This window comes from Lonchura striata, chromosome 3, assembly GCF_050655825.1.
Source record: "Lonchura striata isolate lonStrDom1 chromosome 3, ASM5065582v1, whole genome shotgun sequence".
Lineage (NCBI taxonomy): Eukaryota > Metazoa > Chordata > Aves > Passeriformes > Estrildidae > Lonchura > Lonchura striata.
In genome coordinates this window covers 2,230,092-2,251,574 of record NC_140705.1, presented here as the reverse complement: position 1 = coordinate 2,251,574, position 21,483 = coordinate 2,230,092, and the positions used below count along the sequence as shown (strand labels likewise).

Below are 21,483 nucleotides of genomic sequence, written 5' to 3'. Positions count from 1 at the left end.
ATTTAATTATTTATATTTACATTTAATGTCTGTCCACGGGGTCTTAAAGGCTTTTTGACAATTTAGGAAGAGTGAAAAATATGAATTTAAAAGTGCAGGGTTGGGTTGGGTTAGATTTGTTCACCTGGAATATTCAAATTCCACATTCCACCCCAAAATGCAGAATATTTTCCACAAGGACCTGGATCTGGGTCCTTATTTAGGGAAATTCTCCCTGACAGGGAATGTGCCCCTCAAGGGCATCAAAACCAAAATTGTCACTTTTGGGAAGGCAAAATTGAACCAAAATTGTCTTTTTTTAGAAAGGGAAAATTGGACAAAAATTGTCACTTTTGGGAAGGGAAAATTGAACCAAAATTGTCTTTTTTTAGAAAGGGAAAATTGGACCAAAATTGTCACTTTTGGGAAGTCAAAATTGGACAAAAATTGTCACTTTTGGAAAGGGAAAATTGAACCAAAATTGTCTTTTTTTAGAAAGGGAAAATTGGACCAAAATTGTCACTTTTGGGAAGTCAAAATTGGACCAAAATTGTCACTTTTATAAAGTGAAAATTGGACCAAAATTGTCATTTTTAGAAAGGGAAAACTGGAGCAAAATTGTCACTTTTGGAAAATGAGAATTTTTCAGGATTCCCATTTTCCATTTTTCTTCTCGCAGAGAGGAGAGGATGAGGGAATAATCAATGTATAAAATCAATATATTGCGTCCAATATAAAATCAATATATTCCTTCAATATAAAGTCAATATATTCCTTTAGTATAAAATTAATATATTCACTCCAATATAAAGTCAAAATATTCCTTCAGTATAAAATCAATATATTCCCTCCAATATAAAATCAATATATTCCCTCAGTATAAAATCAATATATTCCATCAGTATAAAATCAATATATTCCCTCCAATATAAAATCAATATATTCCCTCAATATAAAATCAATATATACCCTCAGAATAAAATCAATATATTCCCTCAGCATAAAATCAATATATTCCCTCCAATATTGAAATAATTCCCAAATTGAATAATTAAACTAAAATTATGAGTGTGTAATTTAAATAAAAGTTTGTAATATCATATAGTCGCAAACGTAGAAGTTTTAAAATATAGAAATATATAAAAAACAAGATTAAAGTTTAAAAACAAAAGCCTTCAGAAGTTTAAATCATATTACGGAATTAAATAAAAACTGGTTGTTAAATTCAAAATAAAAATCATTTAGGTATTATTTCTTATTCAAGTAATTTATCCTTAAAAAAAACCTTATGAAGGGAGAAATGAAAATTCCATTTTTGATTTATTAAAAGAAATTACTGGAAAAGTATAATGGGGTAATTTCCTTTTTTTAGATAAAAAGGGGTTAATTTCCTTTTTTTAGATAAAAACGGGTTAATTTCCTTTTTTTAAGATAAAAATGGGTTAATTTCTTTTTTTTTTAATAAAAAATGGATAATTTCCTTTTTTTTTAGATAAAAATGGGTTAATTTCCTTTTTTAGATAATTTGGGAATCCTCAGGGAATTTGGGAATCCTCAGGGAATAAATAAGTATAAATAAATATGAACAAATGAGTATGAATAAATAAGTATAAGTATAAATAAATATGTGTAAATAAATCAGTATGAAATAAGTATAAATAAATAAGTATAAATAAATATGAATGAATAAGTATAAATAAATAATTATAAATAAATAAGTATAAATAAATCAGTATTAATGAAAAAGTATAAATAAATAAGTATAAATAAATAAGTATGAATAAGTATAAATAAATAAGTATAAATACGTATACATAAATAAGTATAAATAAATAATTATAAATAAATAAGTGTAAATAAATAAGCATAAATAAATATTAAATATAAATTAATATAATATTAATTAAATAATAAAAATATATATTCAATATAATAACAAAGGTTATTAATGACATATTTCTAATTAAATACTGCACTGATATATATTCAATATAATAACAAGGGCTATTAATGATTATTTCTAATTAAAATAACTGCACTGATATATATTCAATATAATAACAAGGGTTATTAATGACTTATTTCTAATTAAAATAAATACTGCACTGATATATATTCAATATAATAACAAGGGTTATTAATGATTATTTCTAATTAAAATAACTGCACGGGTATATATTAAATATAATAACAAGAGTTATTAATGATTTATTTCTAATTAAAATAACTGCACTGGTATATATTGAATATAATAACAAGGGTTATTAATTATTATTTCTAATTAAAGTAACTGCACTGATATATATTCAATATAATAGCAAGGGTTATTAATGACTTGTTTATATATATATATTTATATTACATTAATATATAATATTAACATAATAAATAAACACAATATTTATAAATTATTATAAGTCATTAATATTATACATTAATAGAATTAATATTATAAATTAATATTATAAATTAATCATTATTAAACATTCACTCGGCTTTTGTTGCCGCTTTAATCACAATTAAAGAATCAGTGGGAAAAGATTTTCTTTAATCACCAAAATCCTTAAATTTATTTAATAACCCAGGAAAATGGGGAAAAATGGGAAAAAAATTGGAATTTTTGTCCACAAAAATGGAGAAATCGCCAAGCCGCGTGTGTCAAGACAGTATTAATTTATTAATATTAATAATATTAAAACCCACTGGTCCAATGTTGTCAGAAAATGCATAAAAATTTCAATATGAAGAGGAATAAATTCTATTTTAATAAATAAACACCGGCCAGGGGTGGGTGAAAAAAAAAATAAATCCCATGAAACAGAAAAAAATGGGGAAAAAAATGGGAAATCCTGGATTTTCTTTGGGAAAACTGGGGGAAAAAAAAAAAAATGGGATTTTTGTTCTCAGGTCCTGAATTTTCTTTGGGAAAATTGGGAAAAATGGGATTTCTCCTTTCTTTGGGAAAAATTGGGATTTTTCCACTCGGGTCCTGAATTTTCTTGGGGAAAATAGGGGAAAAATGGGATTTTTCCTTTCTTTGGGAAAATTGGAATCCCAGTGGGTGAATTCCCACAAAAAGGCACCTTGAGGCTTCCTCCAGTTGGGAAAATTCTTAATTTTGGGAATATTTAGGATTTCAAGCAGCCAAATAAACACAGTTTTTGGGTTTTATCTGACCAAACTCTCCACTTGGGAATATTTTTAATTTTGGGAATATTTCTCATTTCAAGCAGACAAATAATCCCAGTTTCTGTTTTTTATCTGACCCAACTCCCCACTTGGGAATATTCCTAATTTTGGGAATATTTAGGATTTCAAGCAGCCAAATAAACACAGTTTTTGGGTTTTATCTGACCAAATTTTCCACATGGGAATATTTTTAATTTTGGGAATATTTCTCATTTCAAGCAGACAAATAATCCCAGTTCCTGGTTTTCACTTGACCAAACTCTCCACTTGGGAATATTCCTAATTTTGGGAATATTTCTGATTTCAGGCAGCCAAATAAACACAGTTTCTAGTTTTTAAATGACCAAACTCTCTACTTGGGAATATCTCGATTTTTGGGAATATTTCCGATTTCAGGCACCCAGATAAACACAATTAATGGTTTTTATCTGACCAAACTCTCCATTTGGGAATATTTCTAATTGTGGGAATATTTCTGATTTTAGGCAGCCAAATAATCCCAGTTCCTGGTTTTTATCTGACCAAACTCTCCATTTGGGAATATCTCAATTTTTGGGAATATTTCTGACTTCAAGCAGCCAAACAATCCCAGTTTCTGGTTTATAGCTGACCAAATTTTCCATTTGGGAATATTCCTAATTTTGGGAATATTTCTCATTTCAAGCAGACAAATAATCCCAGTTTCTGGTTTTTATCTGACCAAACTCACCACTTGGGAATATCTCGATTTTTGGGAATATTTCTGATTTCAGGCACCCAGATAATTTCTGTTTTTTATCCGACCCCAGGCTGGTTGTGGAGGATCCCCAGCTGCAATTCCCACCCGCCCTCTCCCTCTGGGGAATTTTGGAATTTTCCAGAAGGAATTCCCGTACAATAATCTTTTTTTAACCCCTCATTTGCTGGCGCCGGGGGGAAAATCCTCTCTCCATTTTGCTCTCAGAAATGTGAGAATTTTGTTAAATAACATAAAATCATAAAAATGTGATTTCACCACAAAACTCCACATTTCCCCCTAATTTAGGGGCTAAGGATAAAATAATTTCCCCCCCCCCCAGTTTTGGGAATCTGTTTGTTATAAATCTGGATTATTGAATATTTATGGGAAGCGTGTTTAGTTTAAGGAGGGGAAAAAATAGAAATGGAGGGGTTAAAAGTTCCCATTTTTTTCATTATCCCAACCCTCGGTTTTGAGGTTTAAAAATGATTTTTTTTTTTTTGCTCAGCGTTTTGCCTCCTCAAAAGCCTCGTTAAATGTCACTAATTTAAATGTTTCAATTTATATTCCAATAAAAATTTCCTTTTTTTTTTTTTTTTTTGGGCAGGTGTTGGAAATGAGTCAAGGGAAAGCCACGTGTCCTTCCTACCCTTTTTAAATTTTTTTAATTGTTTAAAATTTTTTTCTGTTTTTAAGCATCAGCCAGTTTGGAGAGATTAAAAGCTGCAGCAGTGAGGATTCAATCCAACCCAGGAACTGCAAATTGCCAAAGATTTCCTGCCATAAAAATAATCCCACATTGGATGGGAGGGAGGAGTCCCACCCTAATAACGGAGAAAAAAACCCCCAACAAAACAGAAAGGGTTAAAAGGTAATAAAATTATTATTATCAAACCTAAACCAAACCTTTAATTGATATTTTATGGCATTAAATGGGAGCTTTGGTGACTCAATGCTTCGGAGCCAAAATGTTAATTTTTAAATATCCCTCTGCGCGCAGCTGTAAAATAGAAATTTGCTCTGGAAATAAAAGTTCCCTTAAAATAATTTGCAGCAAATATCTAAGGAATGTCATTCCAAAAACAATCTGCCATTTTGGCCCAAAAGCAGGCAATTGATCCCAAAAATAATTTCTTTTCAACAGCATCTGGATAAACCAGTGGAGAGTTTGATCTTAGGGCTCTTAGAGGCTTCTGTGCCTGTGATAACTCAATTAAACCCAGCAGATAAATCTCAGTTTATTGGAAAAAAACCTCAAAGCTGAGGTTTGCAAGCTCTGGGTGTCTTCAGAAGAAATTCAACTTGGATTTTGTACAGATGTACCCGGCACAAAATGAGCACAAACCCCCTCTGGGCCACCAAAACCCCAAAACTGCTACAGGCGAACGAGGATTAAAGGATGAAAATTGAGTTTAAATACCAAAATTCCTCCCCAGCACAACTGCCAACGACCAAAACTAAACTCACCGAGCCTTGGACTTGAGGTTGGTTTAAAATAAGATTTTTATATATTGTGGAGGTGCCACAGAGCCCAGAAACTCCAGGGAAATCACCGAGCAGCTGATGGGAACTTCTGGAGCCCTGGGCTTGAGGTTGGTTAAAAATAAGATTTTTACATTTTTGAAGGTGCCACAGGGCCCAGAAACTCCAGGGAAAATCACCGAGCAGCTGATGGGAACTTCTGCTGTCCCAACAGCACCCGGCCTGAGGTTACAATTATTATCCCAATAATTTGAGCGTGGCAACGACTTTTTTTAATGGCAGCAGCGGGGCTTTGAGCGAGGAACTCCACGAGGAACTCGGCGCTCCAGAATTGGACATGGTGTGGTTGTGTCAGCCCTGGCCCCGGGCTCTGCTGGGGGAGGTTCCCAGAGGGAAGGGACCGTGCCCGAGGACACGACTATTATATTTAATTCCAATAATTCCATTTAATTATTTTATTTAAATTGGATAGTTGTGATTTTAATAATTCTAATTCAATTTTTTTAGTTTAATTTCTGTCAATTATTTCATTCTATTTCAATTGTTTCAATTATTTACATTGTTTTAGATTGTTACTCAGAGCAGCAAAACAGCAAGTTTTGTACAGTCTTATGTCTGATTTAGGATGTTACTACTCTTCCTGCCCTATAAATGCAATAATGTGTCTTTCATGTCCTTTAAGTAATTTACAAAGTTATCATATAATTTTATGTTATATTAATTTGCTTAAACCACAGAATTCTTCCTTTTGTCAAAGAAAAGAGGGAGATGCGGTGGTGTGTCTTTAATTTGATATTTGTTTAATATCTGTTTCCCCCCCCGACCCATCCCTAATCTCCTCATCTCCAAGTTCCCAATCCTCCCTTTCCCTGGAACCTTCCCTGTCTATTTAGGGAGGCTCAACACTCTATTGATCCATTTGTACTATTCCACTCCCGTTTCCCCTGATAGGTTTGTGATATGTTAGTTCTGCCCTAAACTCCTCCCCTGCTATTCCCTTTTTGGTTACTGTTCCTACACCCCTCCTCCTGAGTTCTGTATAAAACCTTTGCCCCCCCTCTCGAGGGGGTCTTGGGGCTCAGTGAATAAAACCATCCTGTTCACCCCCAAGTCCCGTGTCGCCTTCGTCTGTCCCCTGGGACACACAAACAAACCCATTTCCCCCAGGAAAACCCAAATTTTCTACATTCTCTTTGCTCCTGGGACACACAAACAAACCCGTTTCCCCCAGGAAAACCCAAATTTTCTACGTTCTCTTTGTTCCTGGGACACACAAACAAACCCATTTCCCCCAGGAAAACCCAAATTTTCTACATTCTCTTTGTTCCTGGACACACAAACAACCCATTTCCCCCAGGAAAACCCAAATTTTCTACATTCTCTTTGCTCCTGGGACACACAAACAAACCCATTTCCCCCGGGAAAACCCAAATTTTCTACATTCTCTTTGTTCCTGGACACACAAACAAACCCATTTCCCCCAGGAAAACTCAGATTTTCTACGTTCTCTTTGTTCCTGGGACACACAAACAAACCCATTTCCCCCAGGAAAACCCAAATTTTCTACATTCTCTTTGTTCCTGGGACACACAAACAAACCCATTTCCCCCAGGAAAACCCAAATTTTCTACATTCTCTTTGCTCCTGGGACACACAAACAAACCCATTTCCCCCAGGAAAACCCAAATTTTCTACATTCTCTTTGCTCCTGGGACACATTTCAGGTGTCACAGACACAACAGGATAATGAAGGGAAGGGAAGGGAAGGGAAGGGAAGGGAAGGGAAGGGAAGGGAAGGGAAGGGAAGGGAAGGGAAGGGAAGGGAAGGGAGGGGAAGGGAAGGGAAGGGAGGGGAAGGGAAGGGAAGGGAAGGGAAGGGAAGGGAAGGGAAGGGAAGGGAAGGGAAGGGAAGGGAAGGGAAGGGAAGGGAAGGGAAGGGAAGGGAAGGGAAGGGAAGGGAAGGGAAGGGAAGGGAAGGGAAGGGAAGGGAAGGGAAGGGAAGGGAAGGGAAGGGAAGGGAAGGGAGGGGAAGGGAAGGGAGGGGAAGGGAAGGGGGCCGTGGGGCCGCTCACCTGGAAGGGACAGGGGATGTGGTACTCCCGGCAGCGCTCCTGGATCCACGTGGTCTCCCACACGCCCCGGTATGCCTGCTCGTAGAAGTAGCAGCCGATCACCACCAGCAGGGGCACGAGGTAGAGCACGCTGAAGACGCCGATGCGGATCATGAACTTCACCAGCTTGTCCTGGTTCTCCTTCTCCAGCGGGATCTCGATGCGGACGCGGTTGAGGGAGATGATTCCGGCCAGCAGCAGGGACACCCCCACCACCACGTAGAGGCAGAGAGGCGCCAGCACGAAGTAGCGCAGCGCGTCCACGTCGTAGAGGCCGACGAAGCACACGCCGCTGATGTTGTCGCCCTCGATCTTGTTCATGGCCAGCAGGACGACGGTGAGCGTGCCGGGGATGCCCCAGGCGCTGGCGTGGAAGAGCAGCGCCTTCTTCTCGATGGCCTCGCTGCCCCACTTGGGCACGGCGGCCAGGAACCAGGTGATGGTGAGGATGACCCACCAGACGCTGCCGGCCATGGTGAAGAAGTAGAGCACCATGAAGAGCATGGTGCAGGCCTTGTTGTGCGAGCCCTGGGTCACCGTGGAGGCTTTGTACTGCGAGGGGCTGGAGGCGTTGCAGGCCACCCGGTCCTCCAGCAGGAAGCCGACGAAGAAGATGAGGGACACCATCATGTAGCAGACGGCGTAGAAGATGATGGGCCGCTCCGGGTAGCGGAAGCGCGTGACGTCGATGAGGAAGGTCAGGAAGGTGAACAAGGTGGCCGAGAGGCAGACGATGGAGATGACGCCGATGAAGTAGCGGGCGAAGGACAGCTCCTCCCGGCGGAAGTACATGTTGGGGCAGGGAGGGGAGCAGTCGCGGACCCTCAGGAAGGAGTAGCCCAGCTCCGGGTCCATTTTCAGCTCCCGAGGACACCAGAAGCCGTAATCCCTCTGCACGGCCATCGGGGCCTCCTCCGTGGGCTCGCCGGCCGAGCTGAGGTCCACCAGGCGAGGGTAGGGCTCGTCGCAGTCTGGGAACCTGCAAAGAGGAAAATACTCACAGGGAAAATGCTCCCAGTTCACAGGGACTGGGAACCTCGTTTCGCACCGAATTCGCACGAGGGACCTTAGGGATCGTCGAGTCCAACCCATGCCCAGCACCTCAACTAAGCCACGTCCAGGCTTTGTTAAACACATCCAGGGTTTGGTAACCCCACCACCTCCCTGGGCAGCCATTCCAGAGCTTTATCACTCTTTCCGTGAAAAACTGTTTCCCAATATCCAGTATTTCCCTTGATGCAGACTGAGGTTTTGTCCTCTGGTTCTGTCAGTTCCCCAGCTGAGCACAGCCCATTTCAGGAGCTGTGGAGGGTGCTGAGGTCACCCCTGAGTCTCCTTTTCTCCAGGCTGAGCACCCCCAGCTCCCTCAGGGGTTCCTCACAGGGTTTGTGTGTTCCCAGCCCTTCTCCAGCCTCACTGTCCCCTCCGGATGTTCTCAAGGTCCTTCCCAAAGTGAGGGACCAGAGCTGGGCACAGCTCTCCAGGCGTGCCCTCACCAGGGGCACAATGACCCCCCTGCTCCTGCTGGCCACATCCTTCCTGACACAAAAATCAGGATTTCTAGGTGTGACTTCAGGCAAAACAACTGGAGCAAAACCAGACAATCCAAAATAAATGGGGAATCCATCAAATTCTGCACTGTTTAGTCACAAACTCATCCCGCAGCTCAATGATGAAACTGTAAAATAAGTTTAAAAATCAAACAGGTGAGGGGTTAATTTGAGCTTTAAGAATGAGGGTAAGGATGCAAAATCCATCCCAGGAAATCTGTGGATTCAAGCCCATGGCAGCAGGATTTTAAAAACATTTTAAAGCTTTTCCTAAACAACTGCAGTCACTCCATCAGGCAGGGCAGTGAGGTGGTGACACCAAAATTCCAACTGGCACTGCCTCCAGTTTTCATAAATGGAATTATGATGAAGATATTTGTAGAGTTGAGCAGCATTAATAAATGGAATTATGATGAAGATATTTGTAGAGTTGAGCAGCATTAATAAATGGAATTATGATGAAGATATTTGTGGAGTTGACACTGGTTTTCATAAATGGAATTATGATGAAGATATTTGTGGAGTTGACACTGGTTTTCATAAATGGAATTATGATGAAGATATTTGTGGAGTTGAGCAGCATTAATAAATGGAATTATGATGAAGATATTTGTGGCGTTCACACCGGTTTTCATAAATGGAATTATGATGAAGATATTTGTGGAGTTGAGCAGCATTAATAAATGGAATTATGATGAAGATATTTGTGGAGTTGACACTGGTTTTCATAAATGGAATTATGATGAAGATATTTGTGGAGTTGGCCAGCATTAATAAATGGAATTATGATGAAGATATCTGTGGAGTTGACACTGGTTTTCATAAATGGAATTATGATGAAGATATTTGTGGAGTTGACACTGGTTTTCATAAATGGAATTATGATGAAGATATTTGTGGAGTTGAGCAGCATTAATAAATGGAATTATGATGAAGATATTTGTGGAGTTGGCCAGTATTAATAAATGGAATTATGATGAAGATATTTGTGGAGTTGACACTGGTTTTCATAAATGGAATTATGATGAAGGTATTTGTGGAGTTGACCAGTATTAATAAATGGAATTATGATGAAGATATTTGTGGAGTTGACACTGGTTTTCATAAATGGAATTATGATGAAGATATTTGTGGAGTTGGCCAGCATTAATAAATGGAATTAATTTGTGTAAATAAAGCTCTGACTGGAGGCTGAGGACTTCTAGAGTTTCAAAGGAGAGATTGGAGCAATCCCAGTAACCTAGAAACATCTTCTCACTTATTTAACTGAAATAATTTTAATTTTTTTTCACTCTCTCCAATCCAGCTGTAAACTATTTCTTCCTGTTACCGCTCCTCAGCTTCATTAACCATTGGAGTCACTTAAAAAACCAATAAAGCAGGAAGACACTGCTTTTAATTCCATGCACGTCCTGCCTCAAACAGCTCGGAACACCGTTTTTCCACAGATTTATTTGTGCCATGAGCTGTTTGCAGCTCAGCAAGGGGTACACGCTCTGCAAACAGCTTTGAGGTTTCACCCTCATCAAACCCAGCCCACTTGCAGCTGATCTCGTGGGCAGAAAGAGAAACTCACTTCCAACAGCTCGGGAAAAGCTGCTGGGGACTGGGAAGGAAAACGCGTGTGACGGAAAACGTTTAGAACGTCTTTTTATGGGGTTATAAAACTTTAGCCTGGAATAAAATGGGAAATGAAGGGTTTTTCTGACCTGGTGCACTCCATATCCTCGGGCCAGGCGACCCCGAACATCTCCATGAGCTTGGAGCACTCGCTGTGGGCGCGCTGGCAGAGGCGGCGGCAGGGCAGCGTCACCCGCCCGTACTCCATGCACACCGGCGCGTACAGCGCGCACAGGAAGGGACGGAAATCCCGGGAGCACTCCAGGTTCACCATGGGGTGGAAGGGCTGCCAAGGGGAAAAACAAACGGAAAAAAAGAGGATTCAGTAGCTGCAAGCAGATCTTTGGTGGAACGTTTTGCTTTTTGTCTCATCGCGACTTTCTGGATGCTGGGAGGACGGTCATCGGGATGGAACTCGGAATTTGGGGGTTTTAGGAAGATGGGGGGCCATGGGGTGGAAGGGCTGCCAAGGGGAAAAAAACAAAAAAACCCCAAAAAACCCACCAAAAAACCAAAAAAAAACCCAAAAAAAACCCAAAAAAAAACAAACAAAAAAAGAGGATTCAGTAGCTGCAAGCAGATCTTTGGTGGAACATTTTGCTTTTTGTCTCATCGCGACTTTCTGGATGCTGGGAGGACGGTCATCAGGATGGAACTTGGAATTTGGGGGTTTTAGGAAGATGGGGGGCCATGGGGTGGAAGGGCTGCCAAGGGGAAACCAACAAAAAAACCCAAAAAAACCCACAAAAAAAACCAAAAAAAAAAAAAAGGAGGATTCAGTAGCTGCAAGCAGATCTTTGGTGGAACGTTTTGCTTTTTGCCTCATCGCGACTTTCTGGATGCTGGGAGGACGGTCATCGGGATGGAACTCGGAATTTGGGGGTTTTAGGAAGACGGGGGGCCATGGGGTGGAAGGGCTGCCAAGGGGAAAAAAACAAAAAAACCCCAAAAAAACTCACCAAAAAAACAAAAAAAAAAAACCAAACAAAAAAAACAAACAAAAAAAGAGGATTCAGTAGCTGCAAGCAGATCTTTGGTGGAACGTTTTGCTTTTTGCCTCATCGTGACTTTCTGGATGCTGGGAGGACGGTCATCGGGATGGAACTTGGAATTTGGGGGTTTTAGGAAGACGGGGGGTCATGGGGATAATGAAAATATTCCCAAGGGATATTTATGGCCTCCATCTGTGCTAAAATCAGTGGGAATTAGAGGGATAAATCCCCCTGAGGGTGGATTCCATTCCTCTCATGACAGTGCAGGCGTACGTTATCCCAGTTATTTAAATTCCCACACAGCCACGGCGCTTCCAGGGCCGTAATCACGGTGAAAGCACAACCACACAACCAAGGTGTCATTTCTTGCCTAAGCAGCAGAAAGCACCGTGACATCCAAACCTGAAAAAATAAAAATATCAAGATAAATGAACAGCGCCTGGAGCTCCTGTGGTGCTTTACAACAGGTTTGGGTGGCAACGAGGGCGACGCTCCTGGGAGCTCTGAGAGAAAATCTGCCAGATTTGGGCAAACACAGCTGGCCTGGAGCATTCCTGAAGGATAAAGGAGGAGAAATAAAGAGGACAGGGATTTATGTCTGAGAAAAAGCTGGTGCGTGGTGAAAATCCACCTCACTGTCCAGCGTGGGTTCATTCTGCTCTTGCTTTTTGTGACTTTTCCTCAAAACTCACCAGGAATTAATCCATGGTTTATTCCACCACCCAAAGCCTCGCCATCTCTTTGGATGTCAATGCAAGATTAATGATATTCCCGTGGAATTACAGAACTTCAGTTCTGGAATAAAACAAACCCCAGGCTGGAAAAAACTTCTCCTGGTTTGTATTTCAAATTGCAGCTCGAAGGGGAAAAGTGGCTTCATCAACAGCTTTGTTCTACACAGAATTTTTTTAGGAAAACTCCATTATTTGGATAGCAGGGTTTTTTCCACAGCCCAGCAGGATTAAGGAGCAGGAATTCTAATCCTGGGAATTTGCAGCGCGGTAGCTGAAGGACAAACGAACCTGCTGGATATAAATCCATATAAATCCTAAATCTTGTTACAAGTGCAGCTGAAGAGGAGCTGCAGAAGATTACATTCTCAAGCAGCAAAATTTCCTGAGAAGTGCTTTAAACAAATTCAGCGTTTTCTTTTTCCAAACTATGGAGTAGAACCGATCTGACAGGAAAAAGCAGGTCATTTTCTGTGACCAGAAAATGGAAATACAAGGAATTATGAGGAAAAATTTCACTTCTCCCTTACCACCTTCTTTACTCTTCCAATCCTTCCCAGAAATCTCCATCCCTCTGCAAAATATGGGAACACAGGACTCAACCATGCTATGATTTTAATGTGGGGTTTTTTTTTAAACATCATTATTATTTACCAAATGGATTAAATTCCCTCAATTTCTCAAACTGAAACTCAGCAGGAAGAGCAGGATGAGCCTCCAGAGTTACCAACCAGGAAAAAGGCAGCACCAGTTAGGAAATATTTACATTTACAGGCTCTTGTTACTCAAGGAACTCCTTCTGTTTGGCTGGACAAACAGAACTTGTACTTCAGATTTATTTTGATTTATGTGTTTGTGAGTAGAGCAGAGTTAAAGTCATTGTTTGACCACATGGACACAAGAAAATGATTCCAGAGACTTACAACACCTGACTGGAAAAGCTGGAGGTGAAAGTCTTTACTTGATGGAAAATAAAACAAGAATTCCACTTTTATTCTGGTAAGAGTTTAACTTCCCTTCTTTGCAAAAAGCCTTGAAAATGAGAAAATTAAGTTACAACTTTACGAAAAAGAGTTCCTGCTCTCACGCCTGCCCGAATCTCAAAGTTTTGTCTCCTGCCACTGCAACTTTTCACAAACCTACTCCTAAAATTCAAGTTCTCCTGATAATTCCTCCCCTATTTAATCCGATACACTTCCCGCTTAGAAAAGACGTTCCCCAAGTTCCTTTTTTCCTGCAATTCAGCCTTTGGTAAAAGATCCGTTTGGTTTTGGTGGAGCTGCAGAGGTTTAGGAAGAGACCTCAGAGCACCTCGAGGTGTGCAAGCAGAGCTCCAGGTGAAGGGGCAGGTCAGGAGGAAAGCCAGAGGAGCTTCGGGCTGGAATCCAGAGGGAATTTCCTGATGGAAAAGCTGTTCAACATCAGCAGGGGCTGCCCAGGGAGTTTTGGAGCCCCCAACTCTGGAGGTGTCCAAGGAACAACACTCGGAGCTCTTCAACGGGGACAAGGTGAGGAGGACTTGATGATCCCTGAGATCTTTTCCAGCCTGAATGATCCTGGGATCCTGTGAGCTTCAAACTCACAAAGAGGCTCCGGGCTGGAATCCAGAGGGAATTTCCTGATGGAAAAGCTGTTCAACATCAGCAGGGGCTGCCCAGGGAGCTTTGGAGATCCCATCCCTGGAGGTGTCCAAGGAACAACACTCGGAGCTCTGCGGTGGGGACAAGGTGAGGAGGACTCGATGATACCTGAGATCTTTTCCAGCCCGAATGATCCTGGGATCCTGTGAGCTTCAAACTCACAAAGAGGCTTCAGGCTGGAATCCAGAGGGAATTTCCTGATGGAAAAGCTGTTCAACATCAGCAGGGGCTGCCCAGGGAGCTTTGGAGACCCCATCCCTGGAGGTGTCCAAGGAACAACACTTGGAGCTCTGCAGTGGGGACAAGGTGAGGACTTGATGATCCCGGAGATCTTTTCCAGCCTGAGTGATCCTGGGATCCTGTGAGCTTCAAACTCACAAAGAGAATTCAGGCTGGAATCCAGAGGGAATTTCCTGATGGAAAAGCTGTTCAACATCAGCAGGGGCTGCCCAGGGAGCTTTGGAGATCCCATCCCTGGAGGTGTCCAAGGAACAACACTCGGAGCTCTGCGGTGGGGACAAGGTGAGAAGGACTTGATCCTGGAGATCTTTTCCAGCCTGAATGATCCTGGGATCCTGTGAGCTTCAAACTCAAGAAAAGGCTGAGCTGGAGAACAGAAGAAAAAATCAAAAATCCCTACAACAACTCCTGATAACACAGAAAAAGAGACTCGCTCGCCCGGAGGCAGCGTTTGTGCCTGTGGGCAGCTCCCTCTGTCAGAACCCCAAAAATTATCTCCAAATTGCCTTCCCCCCTCGCAGCTCCTGAGATGAAAGGTCACCTCCACCTCCTGATGACGTCGTTCCCTATTAAAAATAAAACACGGGGAGATGAAAAGACTCTTTTCATGCTCTCGCCCAAGGACGCCGTGCAAGTCGTGACATCGGGCGGAACAAAAGGCTCTCTGTTCAACGGGATGTGCCTCGAGGAGCGCCCGCTGAACAGCTCCAGCAGGAACAGGGAAAGAGGGCAGGGGGAGGCCTGGCAGCCAAATTGATTTCAGTGATTCAATCCTGGGAAATCCGAGAGAAGGAAGAGAGAAATGCTTATTTAGGAAGAGATAAACTCTTCGTGGCCTGCGCTTTGGCGCTCCGGGTGTTGCGTGAAGGGATCTTAAAATGGTCTGGTTCCGTCCTCCGAGGGATGAAAGCCAAAGGAGGGATGGAATGTGCAGATTTTGTTGTGTGAAGGGACCTTAAAGATGGTCTGGTTCCATCCTCCGAGGGATGAAATCCAAAGGAGGGATGGAATGTGCAGATTTTGTTGTGTGAAGGGACTTTAAAATTGTCTGGTTCTGTTCTCCAAGGGATGAAAGCCAAAGGAGGGATGGAATGTGCAGATTTTGTTGTGTGAAGGGACCTAAAAGATGGTCTGGTTCCATCCTCCAAGGGATGAAAGCCAAAGGAGGGATGGAATGTGCAGATTTTCCCCCCACCCCAAATCATTTTCTTAGCAAATCCTCACTTTTGTTACTCAGCAAGAGCAGCTACTCAAATTATAGGCACACCACGGAACACAGTAGTTGTGTGAAGGGACCTAAAAGATGGTCTGGTTCTGTCCTCTGAGGGATGAAAGCCAAAGGAGGGATGGAATGTGCAGATTTTGTTGTGTGAAGGGACTTTAAAATGGTCTGGTTCCATCCTCTGAGGGATGAAATCCAAAGGAGGGATGGAATGTGCAGATTTTGTTGTGTGAAGGGACCTAAAAGATGGTCTGGTTCTGTCCTCCAAGGGATGAAAGCCAAAGGAGGGATGGAATGTGCAGATTTTCCCCCCACTCCCAATCATTTTCTTAGCAAATCCTCACTTTTGTTACTCAGAAAGAGCAGCTACTCAAATTATAGGCACACCACGGAACACAGTTGTTGTGTGAAGGTGTTGTGTGAATGTGCAGATTTTGTTGTGTGAAGGGACTTTAAAATTGTCTGGTTCTGTTCTCCAAGGGATGAAAGCCAAAGGAGGGATGGAATGTGCAGATTTTCCCCCCACTCCAAATCATTTTCTTAGCAAATCCTCACTTTTCTTACTCAGCAAGAGCAGCTACTCAAATTATAGGCACACCACGGAACACAGTTGTTGTGTGAAGGGACCTTAAAGATGGTCTGGTTCCGTCCTCTGAGGGATGAAAGCCAAAGGAGGGATGGAATGTGCAGATTTTGTTGTGTGAAGGGACCTAAAAGATGGTCTGGTTCTGTTCTCCGAGGGATGAAAGCCAAAGGAGGGATGGAATGTGCAGATTTTCCCCCCACTCCAAATCATTTTCTTAGCAAATCCTCACTTTTGTTACTCAGCAAGAGCAGCTACTCAAATTATAAGCACACCACAGAACACGGTTCCGATTTCAGACCTCGCAGCACAGGGAGATAATAAAAGATAATAAACCAAATCCTTTTATTTTAACACAGACGTTTGGCTGTTATTTGGGAAGTGGCTTTTGCAGGATTTAAACCGAATCGCTTGGGTGATCTTTCCCACCCGTTCTGTTTATTTATACATTCTGTTCTTTGATCAGAGAACTAAACGGGAAACATCCTCGTGAGCTCAGAGAGGGAAGGAGGGAACTTTCCTTCCCCCAGGCTCCTGGACTCTGGATTGCTGCTGCAATTCCCGGGTGGAAGCAGCTGCCTGGAGGCACATCCCGGCTCTTTGTCCTCAATCTCCCAGCCTTTGATAGAGCTCAGGAGGAAAAAAAAAATCGGGAATTGTGTCTCCTGCTGCCCCGGAGGATGGGCTTGGTTTGGATTTAACTCTGCAGACAGCTCCTGCTTCCCCTGAGCACCTTCAGCCTCCTGCTCTTACAAGCACAGTGGGTTTCCTAAAAACTCTGAAAATTCATTTCCCATGGCTCCAGATTCCTGTGAGCCCCAGGTGCTCACACTCCACCTGGAAACGTTTGTCCCAGGTTCACACCTGAACCAAAACTGTTCTGCTTCTGCCGGAGTCGAACAACAAAATCCTGCCCCAACCCAAAGGCAGCTGCTGCTTCCTGAAGAAAACCAGGGAACGTTCACACACGCAGGGAGCTGGGGCACCAACCTGGCAGAAAATCGGGGCCGTTTTGACTTTTTCCCACCCAGTCTGGCTGGCTCATGGCAGGAAATCAAAGGTGAACGCAGCCAGGTGTGCAGGAGGGAGTTTGTTTCTGCTGGCACGGACCCAGTTCAGCCAATCTGACGTGGCTCTGGCACTGCAGACCCTTTATTCTGTTTTTCTGAAGGCAAAAGGTGACTTTGCCCGAGCCTGCTCCCAGTGCTCGGCGCCAAGACACGTTCAGGGAGAATTCCTGGCACGGAGCACATCCCAGCTTACCTCACCACCTACTTGCCCCGGTGAGAAACTGAGGTGTACTTTTATTTTTGGAATTATTTCTGGTTCCTCGCGGTGCTACACGTATGAAAAGCCAAATGGGGCACAGCTCATGTTGCCCCAGTTATCTGTGTGAAGCCTTTCAATATCCCACATCTCATCATTTGATGGCAGCTGGAAAAATCCTGATGGCAGTGAGGATTAGACTGACACTGCACTGCTTTAGGGGCTGGGAAGGGAAAAAAAAAATCAGTTTTACCTCAGCACTAAAAATAAATGTCTGCATTTAAATAGTTATTTAAGAAACTCCGACAATAAAAAAAGACAAGTAATTACTGCGGGTTTAAATGATATTTTTTCCATGCTATAGGTCGAACTCAGCACTCACTCACCCTGTTATTTACTTTAAAAGCCAAGGCCAATTATTTTACCTGCCATGCTCTGAGAGGGCAGCAATAATAAAAAACCATCCCAAGTTTCTGTCTGCAGACAGACAGAAAGGTTAATTTCTGCAGGAAAAAAAAAAAAATAGGGATAAAGATGGAATAGTTAAAAGACAGCGAATGACATCAATCTCTGCCTGTGGGTCCAAAAAACAAAACCATCTGCTCTTGTTCCTTAAAGATGTCTCCTGCTGCACGTTAAATCCCAAAGTTCCTCTGGAAGACGGCATCCATCTGTCAGTCTGCACCTCTCCTGGATGTGGAGCTGTGATTTGGGAACGGGGGGTGCAGAAGGGTGGCCCTGGTAACCATTCCCACCTGCAGGGTTGGTGGCAGCTGAGAGCGTTTGGGCTTCCTCCTTCCTCTCCTCTCCATGGGCCTGGGAGAATTCCAGAGGGATCTTATCAGGGAAATAAATCCACAAAGAAATCCACCACGCTCTGGACTGTATTTCAGACACTGTTAAATACAGACTCCGGGGCAGGAGCTGTAAATGTTGTCAAAATCCACTTTTTCACGGGAATGACACATTCCCATCTCCTGCAAGGATGGCATTCCCAGTGGGAGTGTGATCACAGCTCCCAGGCTGCTGGGAAAAGCTCCAGTGCTGCTGTCACTGTGGGGAGGGGAAGGAGACCCACGGTGACAAGAACCTTCAACTTTTTCTTCTGCTCTTCCCTCTCCTCCTTTTCCTCGACCTCTGTCTCCTCTTTCTCCTTCTCCCTCTCCTTCTCTTTCCTTCTCCTTCTCCACCTTTTCCTCCTCCCTCTCCTTTTCCTCCTCTTCCTCCGTCTCCTTCTCCTTTTCCTCCTCCTTTGTCTTCTTCTTCCTCTCCTTCCTTCTCCTTCTCCTCCTCTTCCTCCCTGACCTTCTCCTTCCTTCTCCTTGCTTCTCCTTCTCCTCCTCCTCCCTCTCCTTCTCTTTCCTTCTCCTTCTCCACCTTTTCCTCCTCCCTCTCCTCCTCCTCTTCCTCCGTCTCCTTCTCCTTTTCCTCCTCTTGTTTTCTCCTTCTCCCACTCCTTTCCTTCTTCTCTTCTCCTTCTCCTTTTCCTCCTCTCCTGTCTCCTCCTTCTCCCACTCCTTCCTTTTCTTCCCTTCTCCTTCTTCTCCTCTTCCTCCCTCTCCTTCTCCTCCTCCCTCTCCTTTTCCTCCTCCTTTGTCTTCTCCTTTATCCTCTCCTTCCTTCTCCTTCTTCCTCTCCTTCTTCTCCTTCTCCTCTTCCTCCCTCGCCTTCTCCTTCCTTCTCCTTCCTTCTCCTTCTCCTCTTCTCCTTCTCTTTCCTTGTCCTTCTCCACCTTTTCCTCCTCCCTCTCCTTCTCCTCCTCTTCCTCCATCTCCTTCTCCTTTTCCTCCTCCTGTCTTCTCCTTTCCCACTCCTTCCTTCTTCTCCTCTTCTCCTTCTCCGTCTCCTTCTCCTCCTCTCCTCTGTCTCCTCCTTCTCCCACTCCTTCCTTTTCTCCCCTTCTCCTTCTCCTCTTCCTCCCTCTCCTTTTCCTCCTCCTTTGTCTTCTCCTTCTTCCTCTCCTTCCTTCTCCTTCTTCTCCCCTCTCCTTCTCCTCCTCTTCCTCCCTCACCTTCTCCTTCCTTCTCCTCTTCTCCTTCATTTTCCTTCTCCTTCTCCCTCTCCTTCTCTTTCCTTCTCCACCTTTTGCTCCTCCCTCTCCTCCTTCTCTTCCTGTCTCCATCTCCTTCTCTTCCTTCTCCTTTTCTTCCTCCTGTCTTCTTCCTTTCCTTCCTTCTCCTCCTCTTCCTCCCTCGCCTTCTCCTTCCTTCTCCTTCTTCTCCTTCTCCCTCTCCTTCTCCTCCTCTTAACTCCACCTTATTTTCCTTCTTCTCCTTCTCCCCCTTCTCTTCTCCTTCTTCCTCTCCTTCTCCTCTTCCTCCTGCTCCTCCTCCTCCTCCCCGCCCCCCATGGCAGGGTGACAGGATTCCTACCAGCCCCAGGGAGTTCTCCTTGGAAAACAACGGGAGAGAGGAGCCTGGCACGTCCCTGCTCCAACGTTTCTCCTGCTGAGCAAAGGAGGAAAAGCGTTCGGTGGGATTGGTTTGAGGATCTGACTCTGACTGGAAGGAATTCACAGCCAGATCAGCTCCTTCAGTGCTAAAAAAACCCAAAAAAACAAAAACCAAACCAACCCAAAAAAAGGAGGATTTCTATAAATCACAAATGGGATGGAAAATACAGACAAGGACACAGCCAAAATTCAAAAAATCAAAGTCACCATTTGTATTCGCCTCCCCTTTTCGTTTTTGCACCATGCAGGGTGGCAGCCACACAACAACAAAACCCTGCAGAATACAACCACACAAGCTGAATTCCCAAACACAACAACAAAACCCTGCAGAATACAACCACACAAGCTGAATTCCCAAATACAACAACAAAACCCTGCAGAATACAACCAGACAAGCTGAATTCCCAAACGTGGTGGCGCCACACAACAACAAAACCCTGCAGAATACAACCAGACAGGCTGAATTCCCAAACACAACAACAAAACCCTGCAGAATACAACCAGAAAGGCTGAATTCCCAAACACAACAACAAAACCCTGCAGAATACAACCACACAAGCTGAATTCCCAAACACAACAACAAAACCCTGCAGAATACAACCAGACAAGCTGAATTCTCAAACACAACAACAAAACCCTGCAGAATACAACCACACAAGCTGAATTCCCAAACACAACAACAAAACCCTGCAGAATACAACCAGACAGGCTGAATTCTCAAACACAACAACAAAACCCTGCAGAATACAACCACACAAGCTGAATTCCCAAATACAACAACAAAACCCGGCAGAACACAACCAAACAAGCTGAATTCCCAAACACAACAACAAAACCCTGCAGAATACAACCAGACAGGCTGAATTCCCAAACGTGGTGGCACACAACAACAAAACCCTGCAGAATACAACCAGACAAGCTGAATTCCCAAACACAAGAACAAAACCCTGCAGAATACAACCAGACAAGCTGAATTCCCAAACACAACAACAAAACCCTGCAGAATACAACCAGACAAGCGGAATTCCCAAACACAACAACAAAACCCTGCAGAATACAACCAGACAAGCTGAATTCCCAAACACAACAACAAAACCCGGCAGAACACAACCAGACAAGCTGAATTCCCAAACACAACAACAAAACCCTGCAGAATACAACCAGACAAGCTGAATTCCCAAACACAACAACAAAACCCGGCAGAACACAACCAGACAAGCGGAATTCCCAAATACAACAACAAAACCCTGCAGAATACAACCAGACAGGCTGAATTCCCAAACACAACAACAAAACCCTGCAGAATACAACCAGACAAGCTGAATTCCCAAACACAACAACAAAACCCTGCAGAATACAACCTGAATCCCCAAACGTGAGGAACACTGGACACTGCCGCTGAAGAGAATTTCCCTTTTATTCTCAAAGGCTTCCACCACCCCACGTGTCACTTGGCCGTGCCAGTGCAGACTGTCCCACCTCCATTTTCCACCGGGATGAGGACGGCAGAAATTTCCCGGATTTTGTCATTCGAGCCCAAATATTTCCTGTCAGAACAACCAGGGGGACCTGCAGGGTTGTGACTGCCTTGAATGTCAACTTGGTCATCACCAAATGGTCACCAAAGGAGGGCAGATCCCAGCTGTCACCTTCACAAGGGGCAGAAGTTGATTTATCCTCTTCCTCTGCCGCCCTGACTTGGATTTAA

General features: G+C 43.2%; 1 protein-coding gene across 4 annotated transcripts in view; it reads right to left on the bottom strand.

Moving 5' to 3' along the window:
• Positions 1-21,483, bottom strand: part of FZD3 (frizzled class receptor 3) — a 59,540-nt gene that overhangs the window by 17,078 nt on the left and 20,979 nt on the right. For 2 of the 4 annotated variants that reach the window (XM_077782484.2, XM_085574331.1), the window contains exons 3-4: positions 10,739-10,935; positions 7,441-8,458 (exon numbers count right to left, since the gene is read on the bottom strand). In XM_077782484.2, the coding sequence (XP_077638610.2) occupies positions 7,441-8,458; positions 10,739-10,935 (1,215 nt within the window). Of the gene's footprint in view, positions 1-7,440; positions 8,459-10,738; positions 14,619-21,483 lie in introns of all 4 variants that reach the window. The other 2 variants (XM_085574333.1, XM_085574334.1) reach the window with 2 other exon arrangements.